Consider the following 19,700-nt stretch of genomic DNA (forward strand, 5'->3'; position numbering starts at 1 on the left):
AAAGCAGGCTCCAAGCAGGAAGCCCGATGTGGGACTCGATCCTGGGACTCCAGGATCACACCCTGGGCCAAAGGCAGGCGCCAAACCACTGAGCCACCCCGGGATCCCTCAAGAATCAGACTTGTAACCAACTGAGCCACCCACACACCCCCAAGGACAAGCCATCTCATCATCCTCAGTGGTTCTGAAGCTCAAAAGCTCTTTAGAGATCCTATGTTCTGTCCCATGAAAGGCCACTGTACTTTTTTTGTGTAGTTTTTTTTAGGCCACTGTAATTTTGAAGTCAATAGCAAATTGGATGAACTCAATAAATCTTCACAAAGATGTGATAATGGGAGAGGCAACGTATATGCCCTTACCAGTGCCTTTGGAGACATGATCTTTTCTAAAGTGAGATTATCTGGGCAGGAATTTCTGGCCAGGAATTTTTTTTTTATTTTTTTTTTTCTGGCCAGGAATTTTAGGCCTGATAAGGTGAGCAAGAGAGGGATCACGTAGAAATAGGAGAGGAGAAAAATGAGGTAACTCATTAGTAACTATTTACTTTGGAGGGAATAAATAGGACGGTTGTTATCCTATTTCTCAAAATGACCAGAGCTAATCTCTTAATGTCCTGATATGTTTTTTTTTCTTGATATGTTTTTGAAAGTATTTTTTGAACAGGAAGTATTTGCACATGATAATACACAGTGAAAAATAAGCCTTCCTTTTACCCTGTTCCTCATTCCTCTCTCTAGAGGTAACCACTATTATCACCAGCTTCTTAGGTACCCTTCCAGAGATTCTCCAGCCACATTTTTAAATGCCCATTTTTAAAATGCAAGTAGTGGGTCTACCTTTCTTTTTTACTTAAAAATATATTTTGGGGGTGTCTGTCTGACTTAAAAGAGGATGTGACTCTTGATCTCAGGGTCATGAGTTTGATCCCCACATTGGGTATGGAGATTACTAAAAAAATTAACTTAAAAAAACATATTTGAGATATTGTATCAGTCACTGCATAAAATTTTGTCTCAATCTTTTTTTTGTCTCAATCTTTTTAAACAATTGCATAGTATGCTGTTTAGATTTGTATAGTGTTAGAAATACTTTGTCCTTTCTCAGGCATAGACTCCATTGAAAATTTAAAAAAATTTAAAAATCCCTTTGAGACTTTTAAGTATAGCTTTTAGTTTGACTACTGTGTGCCTCTTTAAAGTGGAGAATGATACCAAATCTGTCTTCTAAAAATGTTTCTGGGGGCACCTGGATGGCTCAGATGATTAAGCATCTGCCTTTGGCTCAGGTCATGATCTCAGGGTCCTGGGATTGGCCCACATTGCATTGGGCTCCCTGCCCATCAGGAAGTCTGCCTCTCCCTCTGACTCTCTCCTCTGCTTGTGCTCTCTCTCAAATGAATTTTAAAAATCTTTTTTTTAAAATTTTTATTTATTTATTCACGAGAGAAACACACAGAGAGAGGCAGAGACATAGGCAGAGAGAGAAACAGGCTCCATGCAGGGAGCCTGATGTGGGACTCGATCTTGGGACTCAATCCTGGGACTCCAGGATCGCGCCCTGGGCTGAAGCAGGAGCTTAACCGCGGAGCCACCCAGACGTTCCCAAAAAATCCTTTTTAAAAAATAAAAATGTTTCTCTGTTTGGTCTTCAGAGATCACAAAGACGAAAGCTCTTGAGAAGTTTCTGTTTACTCAAAAAAAAAAAAAGTTTCTGTTTAGAGAAACAAACTATAGTTTTGCCATGTAATACTGGCCATTTAGCTTGGAGGTCTTCATTTTTCCATGAACTCTTAAGATCAAACGTTCCATTTGTTAGGAGTTTCGGGATATTTGTGAGGTAGCTGATTCTTTGGGAAAACAAGTGGATACATATTTGGCTGTAATTTAAAAATTTTCTCCTTACATACACTCTTCCTTATTCTTTTGTTAACTGGACTAGCATAAGTAAAATGATAATGGAAATGTCACAAATATGAATGAAAGTCTCTACAGTAAGAGAGTTCTACCTCATAATTTCAGACCTTCAAATCTCAAAGCCTGGTCTACCTGACAGTGAGAATCAAGCTCAGGACAATTTTTCAGACCAGGCAACAGGTGTGGTGAGGGTGTGGTCTTCTGGCTTCCCCGCCTAGCCAGGTGTGTGGACAATGTTGGGATCTCTGTCTGATTGTCCATTAGCTTTGTCCTTATAGGCAAGTAACCTAAGCTCTCTAAGCTTTTAGTTCTTTTTATTTTCTTTAAGTTTGTTTTATTTATTTATTTATTTATTTATTTATTTATTTATTTATTTATTTATTTATTCTTTTCTTTTTTAGTAGGCTCTGTACCCAGCATGGAGACCAACACGGGGCTTGAACTTACAACTCTGAGATCAAGACCTGAGCTAAGATCAAGAGTTGGATTCTTACTGACTGAGCCACCCAGGCACACCCCCACCCCCTTTCTAAGTTTTTGTTTTTCTTGTGGAAGATGGGGCTTAATAACATTACCCCTTTCAGAGGGTCAATTTTGAGGATAAAATTAGATCACACATGTAAGACCCTTAGTATAGCTCCAGGCACGGAGTGTGCTGAGAGTAAATGAGAAGTATTATTATCCTTCTTAAAATGGAAAAGAGGGGATTCCTGGGTGGCTCAGCGGTTTGGCACCTGCCTGTGGCCCAGGGCGCGATCCTGGAGTCCCCAGATCGAGTCCCGCGTGGGGCTCCTGGTGTGGAGCCTGCTTCTCCGTCCTCCTTTGTCTCTGCCTCTCTCTTTCTCTCTCTGCATCTATCATGAATAAATAAATAAATAAATCTTTAAAAAAAATGGAAAAGATACTATGTTAGATACAGAGATAAGTCACAGTTCTCCAGGATGGGAAACATAGCAAACATATCCTTGATCTTGCAAGGTTAGGGCTATGATAGAGAGAACTCAGTGGAAGAAACTTTGTCCTCCCCATGGAGCTTCTATAGACATAGGAGTTTAGTTCATTTAGGCTCTCTGCTGTATTTATCCATCCATCCATCTCCACCAGAGTCAGAATTCAGACGTGGGAAGGCTGTCTCAGGTTTGCATGCTTATTTGAATTAAAAATTGTGTCAGAAAAAAAGTTGTGTCAGACTTATTTGTCATAGGGAACCCTGATTGGTAATTGTCTGTCTCTTACTATCTGTGTGATCAGAATGCACTATTTTTTTTTCTTTTAAGATTTTATTCATTTGAGGGATCCCTGGGTGGCGCAGCGGTTTGGCGCCTGCCTTTGGCCCAGGGCGAGATCCTGGAGACCCGGGATCAAATCCCACGTCGGGCTCTCGGTGCATGGAGCCTGCTTCTCCCTCTGCCAGTGTCTCTGCCTCTCTCTCTCTGTGACTATCATAAATTAAAAAAAAAAAAGATTTTATTCATTTGAGAGAAAGAGAAAGAGGGAGCACATGAACAGAGGTAGGGCAGATGGAGAGGCAGAGGGAGAGGGAGAAGCAGACTGCCCACTGAGCAGGGAGCCCAAGGTGGGGCTCAATCCTAGGACCCTGAGATCATGACCGGAGCCAAAGGAAGACGCTTAACCAACTGAGCCCCCGGGCGCCCCCACAGGATGCACTTCTTAATCTAACACAGCCTGTGGTTTCCTCATTTCTAAAAAATACAACGATACTAACAGTAGTTAACACCGGGTTGTGAAATTAATGCCTCCAGCATACCATGTTCAGTAAATGCTAGCTATCATTATTTAATAGAATCATCTATCATTTATTGTGATGATGACTCAGGAGGAGGCAGGGCACATAATCTCGAATTATTACGGTTGCTCACTGATGAGCTGAGGGAACAGGAAGTATGGAATGACCCCCAGGTCTTGCCAAACACCTGTGCTTCCTCTACTAGGGTCAGTTTCTAATAGTAATAACGAATAACAGTAATAGTAATAACCTCTCATCTCTCCTATTCTTTCCTCCAGGAGCCCTCATCCAGTGCCCAGGCAGAGTTCCAGCCTCGGTCCCCCAGCATGGGAACTCGACGTCGTTGCTTCGAGGCCCTCGCACAGTGGGCCTGACCGATCACAAGCCCCTCTGCCTTTGATCCGGGGAGCTCCCGGGCAAGACGGTTTCTCAGTCTTTTCCGAACGCCCAGATCCAACCCAAGGCTGAATCCCACGGACTTCATCACTGCGCTCGCCAGTGGGGGGAGCACCCCTGTTACCCCGGGCCGGCCCAGAGCCTAGAACCTCGGAGTCACGGATGGAAGAAAGTTCTTAGAATTCAGTTCCAACTCCTTTTTTTTTTTTTTTTTAAGATTTAATCTCTGTGCTTGAGAGAGAGAACGCGCCAGACAGCACAAGCAGGAGGAACAGCAGAGGAGAGGGAGAAGCAGGCTCCCCGCTGAGCAGGGGCAGGATCGGGCTCGATTCCAGGACCCGGGATCATGACCTCAGTCAAAGCCAGACGCTTCACCGACGGATCACCCAGGCGCCCCTCTAATTCCTCATTTTTCAGGACAGTAAACTGAGGCTCAGAGAGAGAGGAAGTAAAGAGCAAGACAGGTTAGAAGACCCAGACCCAAACCTGGGTCTACTGCCTCCCGGCCCCGCGAGGCCCCTGACACCCGCAGACTGTTCCTCGCGGCCTCGCTCACCAGGGGCGACCCGAAGCCGGGACGACGGCGGCCACCCCGGTCCTCTCAGCTCGGGGGGCTGCTGGCCCTGCCGCTCGCGCCGCGGTTGAAGGAGGCTCCCGGGAGCTGCGGGGCTCCCCGAGGGCTTGGAAGAGCCCCCGCGGGGCCCGCCCCTCCCCGCCCCCCGAGCTCCAGGGTGCAGCCGGCCCCGCCCCCGGAGCCCGTTCCCCCGGCAGCCGACGGCCGCAGGCCCGCCCCCCCCGTCCCCGCTCCGTCCCCCCTCCGCCCCCGAGCTCCCGGGCGCAGCCGGCCCCGCCCCCCGGAGCCCGTTCCCCCGGCAGCCGGCGCCGCGCGCGCAGTCGGCCGATCCCTCCCGCCCGGCGTGCGGCGCCCGGGCCGCCGGGGCTGCGCGACCGCCGCGCCGGACCGTGCGCCAGGCTGGGGCCCCGGCCTCCCGCGGCGGCATGGCCCGGCCGGTGCAGCTGGCGCCGGGCTCGCTGGCGCTGGTGCTGTGCAGGCTGCAGGCGCCGGAGGCGGCGGCGGGCGCCGAGGAGCCGGGCGGGCGCGCGGTCTTCCGCGCCTTCCGACGCGCCAACGCGCGCTGCTTCTGGAACTCGCGGCTGGCGCGCGCCGCCTCGCGGCTGGCTTTCCAGGGCTGGCTGCCGCGCGGGGTGCTGCTGGTGCACGCGCCTCCCGCCAGCCTGCAGGTGCTGCGCGACGCCTGGGGCCGCCGGGCGCTGCGCCCCCCGCGCGGCTTCCGCATCCGGGCGGTGGGTGAGTGCGGGGCCCGGGCGGGAGAGGCCTCGGAGCCGGCGGAGGAGGGGGCGGGTGGGCCGGCCGGGCCCCGGAGCCACCTGGCCGCCGCCTTGGGCCGCCGCCAGGATGCCCCCATGTCTCCACTCTCCCAGCCGGGGAGCCTGCAGGTTCCTGGCGAAGAACTTTCTCCTTAGAAAAGTGATGCTCGGGGAGCTCGGGGCACGGGCCTGGGGTCAGGAGGTGGAGGCCTCTGCCCCCCGCGCCCTGGGGGCGCTTAGGAAGGGGACCGCTGGACTGGTTGCTCCTTTCTTTTTCTTTCTTTCTTTCTTTCTTTCTTTCTTTCTTTCTTTCTTTCTTTCTTTCTTTCTTTCTTTCTTTCTTCTTTTCTTTTCTTTTCTTTTCTTTTCTTTTCTTTTCTTTTCCTTCTTATTTATTTATTTACTTTAATTTATTTTAAAAAGTTACAGTCCTGGAGCGGACAGCAGCCTGTGGTTTCCATGCCCTTCTGTACTGGGTGGTGTGCTGGTCTCGGCCCAGGGCCTAGGTGAAGGTTTGAGGTCATTAACTTCTTGGGAAAAAGAAATGACAAATGATGCTCTGAACACATCCCGTCCCATTAGCTAAATAGAGAAAATTCCTTCTTTTCAGTCTTTTCAGAGAGCCCGCTAGTAAGAAGACAGCAACTTTTTACTTGTGTGAAATAGCTTCATTTGAAACCACTGCACCATTGTCTTTGACACCCACCGCTAAAGCCAGGAGGGCATGTCCACTCCCTGAAACAGTCTGGTTTGTTTGCATTTTTGTGGGGTTGTGACGACCATTTGATGGTGTGTTGTCGACAAGTCACCAGTTGTTCCAGCCCTGAATTTTGACTCCTACCCAGGAACCCCTCACTCTCTCAGCCCATAAATCCTCCTCCTCAGATGGAGCAAATAAAACACGTTTATTTTAGTCCCCAGGGAGAAGGGACATGGGATAGAGGGGAGGGTAGCAAGAGGCACTTCTGTATCATCTGCTTAGAGATGTTTCAACAACCCCACCAGTGAGGCTGCACCCTGGCTTTTCTTTTTTTTTTTAAAGATTTTATCTATTTATTCATAGAGACACACAGAGAGAGGCAGAGATACAGGCAGAGGGAGAAGCAGGCTCCACGCAGAGAGCCTGATGTGGGACTCGATCCCGGGTCTCCAGGATCACGCCCTGGGCTGCAGGTGCCGCTAAACCACTGCACCACCAGGGCTGCCCCTGGCTTTGCATCTCCATGCATTTCCATTCTGTCTGGTGCCTCTGCCCCACTTTTTCTTATGTTAAAAGCAAAAGAGAGCTCATTGGCAAAGCCACATACACATTTCTTCTCCTTTTACTTGCAGGAGTTAGTGCAGAAAATAGGTTTCTGACTCTGAAAGCAGAGAGCCAAATAGCCAAGCCAAAATTCTCACCGGGAAGGGGTCTTTCAGACCGGCTGGATGAAAAACTCTTTTCAGTTCCGTACCCTCCGTTTTTCTGGTTTGAACTAGTGGTTGCATTCTCTGGTTCCCCCACTCCCTTTCAAAGGGTGAGTATAGAGTGTTGCAGAGAGGGAGGATGGAGTTGGGGGTCTGGACCTGAGGGTGACACAGAGAACACTCATGCTAAGCCAGAGGCAGCCATGATGCCACCGTCTGGGGCCCAGCAAGCAGTGGTGAGTGGTGGTTCCTGACTCAGCCCTGTTTGCTGCCATCTGAACAGTGTAGTGGACAAAGAAGACATGTTACCAGGTGCTCCAGTTCTCCGCCCACTAGATAATGCTGCCTCACTGTACAACTCAGGGTACTATGGACACTGTATTCTATGGGGTGTGCAATAACAGTGGTCTTTATGCTGGGCCATCACCTCTGACTTGGGTCTCTTAGAAGGAATTTTTTTTTGAAGGAATTTTTTAAAAAGATTTATTATTTATTCATGAGACACACACACACACACACACACACACAGAGGCAGAGACACAGGCAGAGGGAGAAGCAGGATTCATGCAGGGAGCCCGATGTGGGACTTGATCCTGGATCCTGGATCCCAAGATCTCAGCCCTGAGCCAAACACAGATGCTCAACCACTGTGCCACCCAAGTGTCCCTCTTAGAAGGAATATTTTGAGGGTTGTTTTTTGTTTGTTTTTTAAACAGAGGCCTGATGAGAATTTGGACATTTAGCTGGAATTGGTACAAAACCATCTATTAGGACAATTTGAAAAGCAAAATGGAGATAGATCTTATTTGAGGCAGGCCAATGGACACATATGGGGAAGAAGTTTATTTTGAATAGAATTGATAATTACTAGTCTAACTTGGGGTCCTTAAGTCAGATCAAAGGAGAGGAGGCATTAAGGCAGCTCTTAGGCCGTCTTAGAGTCCCGGAATGTGGAGAAGGCCAGAGGAGCTCGCTGCCTTTCCCTAAAGAAATTGGAAGTTTCGGTTCACTTGCTTTCCTGAATCTGGCAGCACTGACTTTCAAAAGCTAAAATGGGCTCCCTGGAAGGTAAGGGAAGAGCAACATTTCACTCTTGTAGATATTGTTAACTTTGTGGCAAAGAGCAAAATCCTAGCAAAACACAGAGGATCAATTTGGTCTGTTACCTCATAAGATATGAGGAGGGAGTACCCTGGTTGAGCAGACAAGAGTGACCTGAGTTTCAGGTGCACACCTGAATTTAAGGCCTGGAGGAGTTTATGTTTTCTCCATGTTTTGTGCCTATTCTTTTCCTCTTTACTCTCCACCTCAACTTCCCTCTGGTGAGAAAAATAGTTCCTAAGTTGAGAACATACCCCTAAACATACCCCTAAAGAGGGATGTAGGATCTTTAGCCTGATGACCAGGGGCTAAGTCTTCTTGTGTGCTCCGCTACTCAGTCTTTTTTTTTTTTTTTTTTTTTAAAGATTTTATTTATTCATTCATGAGAGACACACACGCACACAGAGAGGAAGAGACACAGGCAGAGGGAGAAGCAGGCTCCATGCAGGGGGCCTGATATGGGACTCGATCCCGGGAATCCAGGATTACACCCTGGGCCAAAGGCAGGTGCCAAACCGCTGAGCCACCCAGGGATCCCCGTCTTTTTTGTTTTTAATAAACAAGTGACATTAACAGATTAAAAGGATGACTCTGGAAGCTGGAGGGAAATATCTGCTCAGCAAGCTGAACCTCTGCAGGTGGTTAGGGGTGGGGGGACACCTGTATTTGTTTGGTTGAATGGGTTGTTACTCTGGGACCACACCTCCTGGGGAGGTGAAAGGTTAATGATGGCCTCCTGGGGGGTAAGGGGGGGAAGGCCACTTGGTTAAACAGTTTGCTCCTTTCTCCTGAAATTTATAGCTGAGGTATCCCTGCTCTTTGATCCCTAGTATGCATGGCCTTCCATCTGTTATCATTGAATAAAAATGCCCGTGGCTCTTTCTACATACTTCCTTCATTAATTCATTCATGTACCAGGTACTGTGCTACGTGTCTGTTTTATTTTAAAGATCTTATTTATTTATTCATGAGAGACAGAGAAGCAAGAGCGAGAGTGAGAGAGAGAGAGAGAGAGAGAGAGACAGAGAGAGAAGCAAGCTCCCTGCTAGGAGCCTGATGTGGGACTTGATCACAGGCCCTGGGATCATGCCCTGAGTTGGAGGCTGACTGTCAACCACTGAGCCACCCAGGTGTCCCTGTGTCTTATTTATTTATTTATTTTACAGATTATTTATTTATTTATTCATGAGAGACACAGAGAAAGAGGCAGAGACACAGGCAGAGGGAGAAGCAGGCTCCATGCAGGGAGCCCAATGTGGGACTTGATCCTGGGACCCTGGGATCACGACCTGAGCTGAAGGCTGATACTCAACCACTGAACCACCCTGGCATTCCCCCTGGAGAGTATTTTTATCTTATTATTATTCATTATTTCATTATTATTGTATCGCAGGAGTTCTTTATATACCCTGAATACCAGTCCTTTGTTAGATACATGTTTTGTGAATACAGCCTAGAATGTGGCTTACCTATGTAGTTTTTCAGTGGCATCTTTTAGAGAGAAATTTTAAATTTTGATTAAATCTAATTTATCCTTGGAATGCCTGGGTGGCTCAGTGGTTGAGCGTCTGCCTTTGGCCCAGGACGTGATCCAAGAGTCCTGGGATTGAGTCCCACATCGGACTCCCTACATGGAGCCTGCTTCTCCTCCCTCTACCTATATCTCTGCCTCTCTCTCTCTCTGTGTCTCTCATGAATAAATAAAATCTTTAAAAAAAAATCTAATTTATCATTTTTTCTCCATTATGGATATTTTTTGTATAGTTTATAAATTTTGCCTAACCTAATGATTTTCTCTTGTGTTTTTTTTTTTTTCCTAGAAGTTTTATAGTTTTATTGTTTTACATTTAGGTCTATGATCCATTTCAAGTTAATTTTTGTGAATGATATGGTGGGTGAGGTTCAGTTTTCTACATATGGATGTCTAATTATTCAAGGACAATTCATTGAGAAAACTAGCCTTTTTCATCGAATTGTCTTTGTTGAAAGTCTATTGAATATATATATGGGGGTCTGTTTCCATTGATATTGTGTCCTTTTATCAATAATATAGTGTCTATTTTTTTTAAGATTTTATTTATTTATTCATGAGACACACACACACACACACACAGAGAAAGAGAGAGAGAGGCAGAGACACAGGCAGAGGGAGAAGCAGGCTCCATGCAGGGAGCCCAACGTGGGACTCAATCCTGGATCTCCAGGATCAGGCCTTGGGCTGAGGGCGGCGCTAAACCCCTGAGCCACCTGGGCTGCCCAATAATGTACTGTCTTATTGTACTTTATAGTAAAACTTGAAATCAGATATTGTGAACACTCTAATTTTGTTCTTCCTCCAAATTGTTTTGGCTACTATAGATGCTTTGTTTTTCCACATAAATTTTAGAATCAGTCTGTTAATTTCTTAAAAAAAAAAAAATCCAGCTGGGATTGTGTTGAAACCATAGATCATTTTGAAATTAGAAAAGAGGGCAGCCCCGGTGGCTCAGCGGTTTAGTGCCGCCTTCAGCCTAGGGTGTGATCCTGGAGACCCAGGATGGAGTCCCACATCAGGCTCCCTGCATGGAGCCTGTGTCTCCCTCTGCCTGTGTCTCCGCTTCTCTCTCCTCTCTGTGTATTCTCATGAATAAATAAATAAAATTTTAAAAAAATGAAATTAGAAAAGAAACTCATCCTGATTTGCCCAAGATTGCCCTGGCTTTTGAAATGATAGTCTTGCATCTTGGGAACTCCTTCAGTTCCAGGCAAACTGGGATGATTGGTCACCCTAATTTGGGGAGAATTGACATTTAAGCAATCCATGAACATGGTATATCTCTGTTTGAGTGTTCTTAATTTTTCTTAGCAATGGCTTGTACTTGTACGGTATAGTATATGAATATATTTTGTTAAATTTATGTTCCTAAGAACTTTGTCTTTGATGCTATTATAAATGGAATTATTTTATTTTTTTTTAATTAAAAAAAATTTTTAGGGGATTCCTGGGTGGCTCAGCAATTTGGCGCCTGCCTTTGGCCCAAGGCACAATCCTGGAGTCCCGGGATCGAGTCCTGTGTCAGGCTCCTGGCTTGGAGCCTGCTTCTCCCTCTGCCTGTGTCTCTGCCTCTCTCTCTCTGTCTCTCTCTCTGTCTATCATGAATAAATAAATAAAACTTAAAAAAAATTTTTTTTACATATTTATTTATTCATGAGAGACACACACACACACACACACACACACACACAGAGGCAGAGACACAGGCAGAGGGAGAAGCAGGCTCCATGAAAAGAGTCCCATGTGGGACTCGATCCAGAGACCCTGGGATCATGCCCTGAGCTAAAAGCAGAGGCTCAACTGCTAAGCCACCCAGGCTGCCCAATTTCTTTTTCTTTTCTTTTTTTTTCTTTTTTTTTTTTTTAGATTTTATTTACTTATTCATAAGAGAGACAGAGAGAGGCAGAGACAGAATTAGGCTCTATGCAAGGAGCCCGATATGGGACTTGATCCTGGGACTCTGGGATCACACCTTGAGCCAAAGGCAGTCACTCAACCACTGAGTCACCCAGCTGTCCCAATATATTTGGATTTCTTTCTCTTTATTCTTTGCATATTTATTCTTTCTTTTCCTCTTAAAATGTCATTCTGGTGATGAGAAATGTCTAGCCTGCAGAGAAATTAATGGTCATGTCAAGGTGGTTTAGACAGTGACTGAGAACAAATACCTCTGTTCCATCTCTTCTTTCTCCCGGATAGATATTGATATATCCCCAGTCTTTTCTAGCCTGATTATTCCTTTTCTTCTGTTAGGTGAGAAGATGGAATAATTTTGCCCGTTTTGCAGACAGGAAGTGGACTTTAGGCTGTGATGTGCTGCTGTTGTGTGGGTTTCTTGCCTTACTTTTGGTCTGCTATCAGTCTTCCCAGGGGTCCTGTGAAGGTTCTGGTATTTTTCATCAGCCAGTACCCTAGCCCTCACTCTCCCAATGAGGCTCTCAGATTCCCACTGTGCCTTTGGTCCATTCCAGGCCCAGGAAATGGCAGAAACAGCTGCTCAGACCATGCCCCTACCCTCACCTCCCTCCTTCCTACCCAGGATCTTTCCAGCCATGTTTTTCTGGTTTTGTCCTGCCAGATGTTACCTTTCTTCTTATTCTGTGCAGGGGCAGCTGAAGGGTTCAGTCTGAAAGAGCCAAAGGGCTCACAACAGGGTATCTTGTAGGCATATTGTTGTCCCCGAGTTAGATGTTCTGGATGTAGCATCTGGGTAGTTAATGAGTGTTTCTAGCCCCATGTTTTGATTTAATGACTGGTGGATAAGAGAACACACCTCGAGTTGCTGCCATGTGGTATTGAGGTCCAGTAGGATGAAAAGAACCATTAACCCGGAAGTCAGCTTGGATTCCTCCAATCTGTTCCTCATACTCCAGGCCAGTAGGTCACCAAATTCCATGAGGCTTAACTCCTCTGTCTCTCAAATGCATTTCTTTCTCTCTGTTTTCCCTACCAGGCCTTTGTCCACCCAAGATCTCACCATTTCCTACCTGAGTGATGGCTTCAGCTTCTTCCCTTTTTTGTGGTGCCTCCTCCTGGCTGGCCCTGTACACTCCAGTCCATTCTCCATCCCACAGGTAGCCAGACGAACGACATCTGAAATGCAGATCTAATTCTTCCCTTCATCTGCTCAGATCCCTCTGCTGCTCCCCTTAGCTTTTCAGAAAAAGTCCAGAGCCTTTAACATGCATTGCAGTGTTCCCTGATCCAGATCCAGCTTTAGCCTTCTTGTTCTCCCCATCTTCTGAAAGGTACCTGTCTTTCCTGTTATCAGTCAAAGTTCATTCAGAGATTCAGAACCATTATGAGAGGAATCCCTGGGTGGCGCAGCGGTTTGGCACCTGCCTTTGGCCCAGGGTGCGATCCTGGAGACCCAGGATTGAATCCCACATCGGGCTCCCGGTGCATGTAGCCTGCTTCTCCCTCTGCCTGTGTCTCTGCCTCTCTTTCTCTCTGTATGACTATCATAAATAAATTAAAAAAAAATTAAAAAACAACAACAACAACAAAAAAGAACCAGTATGAGATACAAATTCAGGGAGTTATTATGAGGAATTGGCTTTGCATGGTTGTGGGGGCCAGGCAGGCAAGTCCAGAAGCCATATTTTTAAAAAAATTTTAATTTGGGCAGGCCTGGTGGCTCAGCGGTTTAGCACAGCCTACAGCCCAGGGTGTGATCCTGGAGACCTGGAATCGAGTCCCACGTCAGGCTCCCTGCATGGAGCCTGCTTCTCCCTCTGCCTGGGTCTCTGCCTCTCTCTCTCTCTCTCTGTGTGTGTGTGTGTATCTCTCATGAATAAATAAATAAAATCTTTAAAAAATTTTAAAAATTTACTTGACAGAGCATGTGCACAAGCAGGTAGAGCAGCAAACAGAGAGAGGGAGAAGCAGGCTCCCCAGTGAGCAGAGAGCCTGACATGGGGCTTAATTCCAGGACCCCAGGATCATGACCTGAGACTAAAGCAGACGCTTAACTGAGTCACCCAAGCGCCCCCAGAATCTGTATTCCTAGCCATCATGAAGGGCAGTCTGGAATGCTTGGGCACAGCCAAAGCTACTATGCATAGGTAGGATTTCTTTTGAGAAGCTTCAGTTATGTTCTTTTTCTACAATTTTATTTTTTAAAAAGAATTTATTTATTTATTCATGAGAGACACAGAGAGAGAGGCAGAGCACAGGCAGAGGGAGAAGCAGGCTCCATGCAGGGAGCCTCATGTGGGACTCAATCCCAGGGCTCCAGGATAACACCCTGGGCTGAAGGCAGGCACTAAGCCACTGAGCTACCCAGGGATCCCCTCATCCTTGAGTTTTAGACACTTCTGTTCTTACCTCTGTTGCTGGTTGGAGGGGCCAATGTCCCAAGAAGATGTTGATCAGCTCCACGATGTTTGTAAAGATGGTCATCTTCCTTCTCCTGTTGTACCATGAGTCTTTTATTTATCTTTAAAGATTTTATTTATTCATTATTCATTTGAGAGAGTGAGACAGAGCAAGTGAGCATATGGGGGGGTGCAGAGGGAGAGTAGGAGGCAGACTCCCCATTGAGCAGGGAGCCTGATGTGTGCCCGATCCTAGGACCTGGAGATCATGACCTGAGCCCAAGTCAGATGTTTAGCCATCTGAGCTACCCAGTGCCCCCATTGAGCCTTTTAAATATCCTTGTGAATCTCACGTGCATTACTATTGAAGAACTCCAGCACAAAATTCTTTTTTTATTTTTTTAAGATTTTATTTATTTATTCACTAGAGAGAGAGAGGCAGAAACATAGGCAGAAGGAGAAGCAGGCTCCCTGCAAGGAGCCCGATGTGGGACTCGATCCCGGATCCCGGGATCAGGACCTGAGCCAAAGGCAGATGCTCAACCGCTGAGCCATCCAGGCGTCCTCAAAATTATTTTCAATTGCAGACAACAAAATGGATTTGAAGAATCATTAAAGTCATAGTTTAAAGTTTCCAGATCACCCAGAACCACATGTTAGTAGAGAAAACTGGGTTTATATGGTTGTTAGCTAGCTATGGTTGGCCTTGTTAGCTAGCTATGGTTGGCCTTGAGCTAGTTGCTTAACCCCCTCTCAGCTCCATTGTCTTCATGGGTACAAATAAGGACACAATCTGTGCTTTGCAGGTTGTTTTGAAGATCAAGTACCTGAGAGCACACAGCCTGTGCCTCCTCCAGGCTTAAAATCAAGAAAACAGCAAACACATGGCAGTCTCCAGTGTGGAGGGAGTAGCAGATGTGTCTCTGGGCTCTTGGTCTCTAGGCATCTTTTTTTTTTTTTTTAAGATTTTATTTATTTATTCATGAGACATACACAGAGAGATGCAGAGACACAGGCAGAGGAAGAAGCAGGCTCACTGTGAGGAGCCCGATGCGGGACTCAATCCCAGGACTCCAAGATCACAACCTGAGCCAAAAACAGATGCTCAACTGCTGAGCCACCCAGGGATCCCGGTCTCTAGACATCCTATCTCCACTGGGGCCTGTGCTGATTATTCATCTGGCACGTTTTTATTTTCAAGATTGCTGTGCCTGTTCTTGTCGTTCCTGTTATCTCCCAGCCTCCTTGATGCTGGTCAAGTCCACAATTCTTGTCCTGTGCCTTAGCTCAGATCCCAAAAGGTGCCTGGGTGCTGTAGAAAGAGCTGTGAGTTTGGAAGTAATCCTGCTGCTAAGTTTCTGGGAGCCTTTAAGTCAGGCATCATACTTCTCTGCACCTCTGGGACCTGAGCCAAGGGCAGATGCCCAACTGACTGAACCACCCAGGCACCCCTTGACTGATGTTTTTTTAATGTCCATGTAATCTACAAATTCATTGCAATTCATATCAAAATCTCAATGACATTTTTTACAGAAACAGAAAAAATAATTCCAAAATTCATATGGGATTACAGGAGGAACCTGGACAGTCAAAGCAATCTTGAGTAAGAAAAACAAAGCTGGAAGCATCACAATTCCTGATTTTAATATGTTACAAAACTACTGTAATTAGAACACTTATGGTACTGGCATAAAGATTGACATCTATACCAGTGGAACAGAATAGAAAGCCCAGAAATAAACTGACACATAGAGTGCGCTGAGTTTTGGTAAGGGTGCCAAGAATACACTGGGGAAGGGATAGTCTCATCAACAAATGGTGTTGGGAGAACTGGATAGCCACATGCAAAAGAATAAAATTGGACTCTTACACCATATACAGAAATCAACTCAAACTGGATTAAAAACTTAAATATAAGACCTGAAACTGTAAAACTCCTAAAAAATACATAGAGGAAAAGTTTCATGACATGGGTCTTGGCAATGATTTCTTGTCTATGACACCAAAAGCACAGACAACAAAAGCGGAAAAAGGCAAGTGGGACCAAAGTACAAACCCCACATATGAACAGTGGCTATTTCTCTCTGACATTGATTATGGTTGGAATGTTTTGTGTGCATGTGTGTGCTCACGCACTTGTGAATGCTTTCATATTTATAAGGTATTACTTTATTTAGTGCCTGTTATTTAATTTTAATTTAATAGGTTGCTTAGGTAACATATGTACCTGGTACAAAAGGCACATAATAAAAAGTCTCTTGTCCCTGCCCCCAGCCACTTTTCTTTTCCTTTCTCTGGAAATAGCCACAGTGACCAGTTCCCTAATCCTTCCAGAGATAATTTATATATCTATAAGCAATTCATGGGAATGTATTCACCCCCATTTTTACATAAATGTTAGCATGTTACATGTATCTTTTTTTCTAGGAAACAAAAAGTTTCTAGAAAGGTCACTTAAAAAAAGTATAAATGCAAAAAAAAAAGTATAAATGCAAGGTAGTTAACAGCATTGACCTAGTTGTGTGGCATTTTTTTTTTTTTTAAGATTTTATTTATTTAGGGCAGCCCTGGTGGCGCAGCACTTTGGCGCTGCCTGTAGCCTGGGGTGTGATCCTGGAGACCCAGGATCGAGTCCCACATCGGGCTCCCTGCATGGAGCCTGCTTCTCCCTCTGCCTGCGTCTCTGCCTCTCTCTCTCTGTGTCTATGAATAAATAAATAAAATCTTAAAAAAAAATAAAGGAACTTTAAAAAAAAGATTTTATTTATTTTTTAAAGATTTTATTTATGAGAATGCACAGAGAGGAGAGAGAGAGAGGCAGAGACGCAAGCAGAGGGAGAAGCAGGCTCCATGCACCGGGAGCCCGACGTGGGACTCGATTCCGGGTCTCCAGGATCGCGCCCTGGGCCAAAGGCAGGCGCCAAACCGCTGCGCCACCCAGGGATCCCCAGATTTTATTTATTTATTCATGAGACATACACAGAGAGATGCAGAGACAGGCAGAGGAAGAAGCAGGCTCGCTGTGAGGAGCCCGATGCGGGACTCAATCCCAGGACTCCAAGATCACAACCTGAGCCAAAAGCAGATGCTCAACTGCTGAGCCACCCAGGGATCCCGCTGGAAACACCAGCTCTGTGGCATGTAAATAGGTATTACATGAAAAAGAGTTTCCTGGTTGGGTTTGGGAACCATATTTTTTTTTAATTTTTATTTATTTATGATAGTCATCACAGAGAGGGGGGCGGGCAGAGACACAGGCAGACAGAGTAGCAGGCTCCATGCATCAGGAGCCCGACGTGGGATTCGATCCCGGGTCTCCAGGATCGCGCCCTGGGCCAAAGGCAGGCACCAAACCGCTGCGCCACCCAGGGATCCGGGAACCATATTTAAACAGTTTTTATTACTTCAAAGGTTTTTGGGAGACTTAGTCTGTTGACTGCCTCCATCTGGAAGACAGGAGAAAACTCTTAAGTGCTCCAAGCTTATCCTACCATGGAAACCCCTTTTGCCAAACTCCTTCTGCGGTTGATGTTTGAGGAATTCTTGGGAACTCTGGGTTCCTATGGAGCATCTTCCTGTGTAAGGTTCATCTAGTGGGCCCAGAGGCCTGCCCTACAGAGGTTCACAGTTTCTGAGAAGCTGCAATGGTTGGAGAGAGAAAAACTGCCCAAGCACCCCTCCCCTGGGGAGCATGAGCATCGGAGGATAGAGTGTGGGGCTAGGCACTGGGGAACACTGGACAGAATCTGGGCTGTTTGAAGAGTGTTAAACGTGGGACCCGGGATTGAGTTTCCCCAGCACAACCATCCTGCAGTCCTCCTATTAGTGACTGTCACCATGCTTGCCCTGCCCCAGAGTTGTGGCTTTGTTTTTTGTTGTTGTTGTTTTAAGATTTTATTTATTTATTTATTTATTTATTTATTTATTTATTTATTTATTTATTCATAAGAGACAGAGAGAGAGAGAGGCAGGGACATAGGCAGAGGGAGAAGCGGGCTCCATGCAGGGAGTCTGATGCACAACTCGATCCTGGCCGGCAGGATCACACCCTGAGCCAAAGGCACTCAACCACTGAGCTACCCAGGTGTCCCCAGAGTTGTGGCTTTGGATGTGGAAATGCCCTAATCAGATATGACACAGACACACATACCACACACACACACACACACACACACACACACACACACAGTGGAGGTTTCAAGGAGTAGAGTTTCACTTCACAGATTTTATAGATCAGAGGGCTTTCAAAGGCCCCCTGGAGGTTCAGCTAAATTGTGCTAGTTAGGGAAAGTCAGACTTTTAAGTTTTTTCTGTTTTTGAGATTTTATTTATTTGCTCATGAGAGACGCAGAGAGAGGCAGAGACCTAGCAAAGGGAGAAGCAGGACTTGATACCAGGATCATCAGCCAAAGGCAGATGGTCAACCCCTGAGCCAACTAGGTGCTGAGACTTTAAATTTTTCATACAGAGAACTCTTTAGGTCAGCCGAGTTTTTACAGACGAGGAAACAAGCTGCTTACTCAAGATCATTTGCAATATTAAGCTTTTTACACGATTAATTTAAAAAATTTATCTGTTGGGGGAAAATGTGCAAAATGATCCCCTTGCTGATATTTGGCTCCCCTCTGTGGCTCTGCAGTGTCTCTGTAGCTATTGATTTAAGAACAGGAAGTCCCTTGTGAGAATCTCTTTAAACTGGAACAGCTTTTCTCTGCCAAGTTTAAAACCATCAGTTGTGAGTGTATTTATTTGATGGGAGGGCCCGGCAACACAAGTTTTTCTGTTAGGCTGACTAATCTTACATAACTGCAAGTGCTTATAAATTATATTTTTAAAATGCAATATTTGGCTTTTTTTTTTTTTTTTTGGTAAAGATTTTATTTACGAGAGAGAGAGAGAGAGAGAGAGAGGGGGGGGGGGGGCAGAGACGCAGGCTCCATGCAGGGAGCCCGACATGGGACTCAATCCCAGGTCTCCAGGATCACGCCCTGGGCTGAAGGCGGCGCTAAACCGCTGAGCCACCCGGGCTGCCCTATTTGGCTTCTTTTTGTGGGGTTTAGTGAAGTTTAATTTATGTACAGAAAAGAATGTATTCTTTTTAGGTATACATGTCTGAGTTTTGACAAATGTTCACAGTTATATCACTACCACCATAATTAGGATATAGGATATTTCCATCACCGCCCCCTCAATTCCCTAGTGACCCTTCATAATCAATCCCATCCTTCCACTCTGATCCTGACCACCACTGATTTAATTTCTGTCCCAATCTTTGGCCTTTTCTGGAATGTCATAAATGAAACATATGGCCTTTTGAGTCAGCCTTCTTTCACCCTGGATAATGCTTTTGAGATTCATCAATGTATGTAATTCATTCCTTTTGTTGCTGAATAGTATCCCACCAGGTAGGTGTTCCACAGTATGTTCCTCTTTTCACCCTTGAGGGACAGTTGGGTTGCTTATAAATTTTAGTGATTATGCTTAAAGCTGCAGTGAACATTCACTAGCAGGTCTTGGTTTGGGTATGTGTTTTCATTTCTCTTGAGTAAATGCCTACTGGGATTAGAGGGCTGTTTTCCAAAGTGACTGTACCATTTCACATTCCCATAATGTATGAGAATTCTAGTCTAGCATTTGTCTTTTATTTATTTTGATAATTTTTTACTGTTTTAATAGATGGATAGTGGTATTTCATTGTGGTTTTAATTTATATTTCTCTAATGCCTGGTGAGTTGAGCATCTTTTGATGAGGTCATTTGCCATTTGTCTGTTAAAATCTTTGGCCCATTTAAAAAAAAATCTTTTTTCCTTTATTGGACTGTATGAGTTCTTCATGCATTTTAGATACAAGTTTTTTTTTTTTAAGATTTTATTTATTTATTCATAGAGATGCAGAGAGAGAGAGGCAGAGACACAGGCAGAGGGAGAAGCAGGCTCCATGCAGGGAGCCCGATGTG

The 19,700-nt window shown here is 45.6% G+C and overlaps 1 protein-coding gene across 3 annotated transcripts in view; it reads left to right on the forward strand.

The window, feature by feature from the left end:
* Nucleotides 1-5,055: 5,055 nt before the first annotated feature.
* Nucleotides 5,056-19,700, forward strand: part of STOX1 (storkhead box 1) — a 51,386-nt gene continuing 36,741 nt past the window's right edge. For all 3 annotated transcript variants that reach the window (XM_038534147.1, XM_038534149.1, XM_038534148.1), the window contains exon 1: nucleotides 5,056-5,365. In XM_038534147.1, the coding sequence (XP_038390075.1) occupies nucleotides 5,056-5,365 (310 nt within the window). The remainder of the gene's footprint in view (nucleotides 5,366-19,700) is intronic.

Source organism: Canis lupus, chromosome 4 (assembly GCF_011100685.1).
Source record: "Canis lupus familiaris isolate Mischka breed German Shepherd chromosome 4, alternate assembly UU_Cfam_GSD_1.0, whole genome shotgun sequence".
NCBI classification, from domain to species: Eukaryota; Metazoa; Chordata; class Mammalia; order Carnivora; family Canidae; genus Canis; species Canis lupus.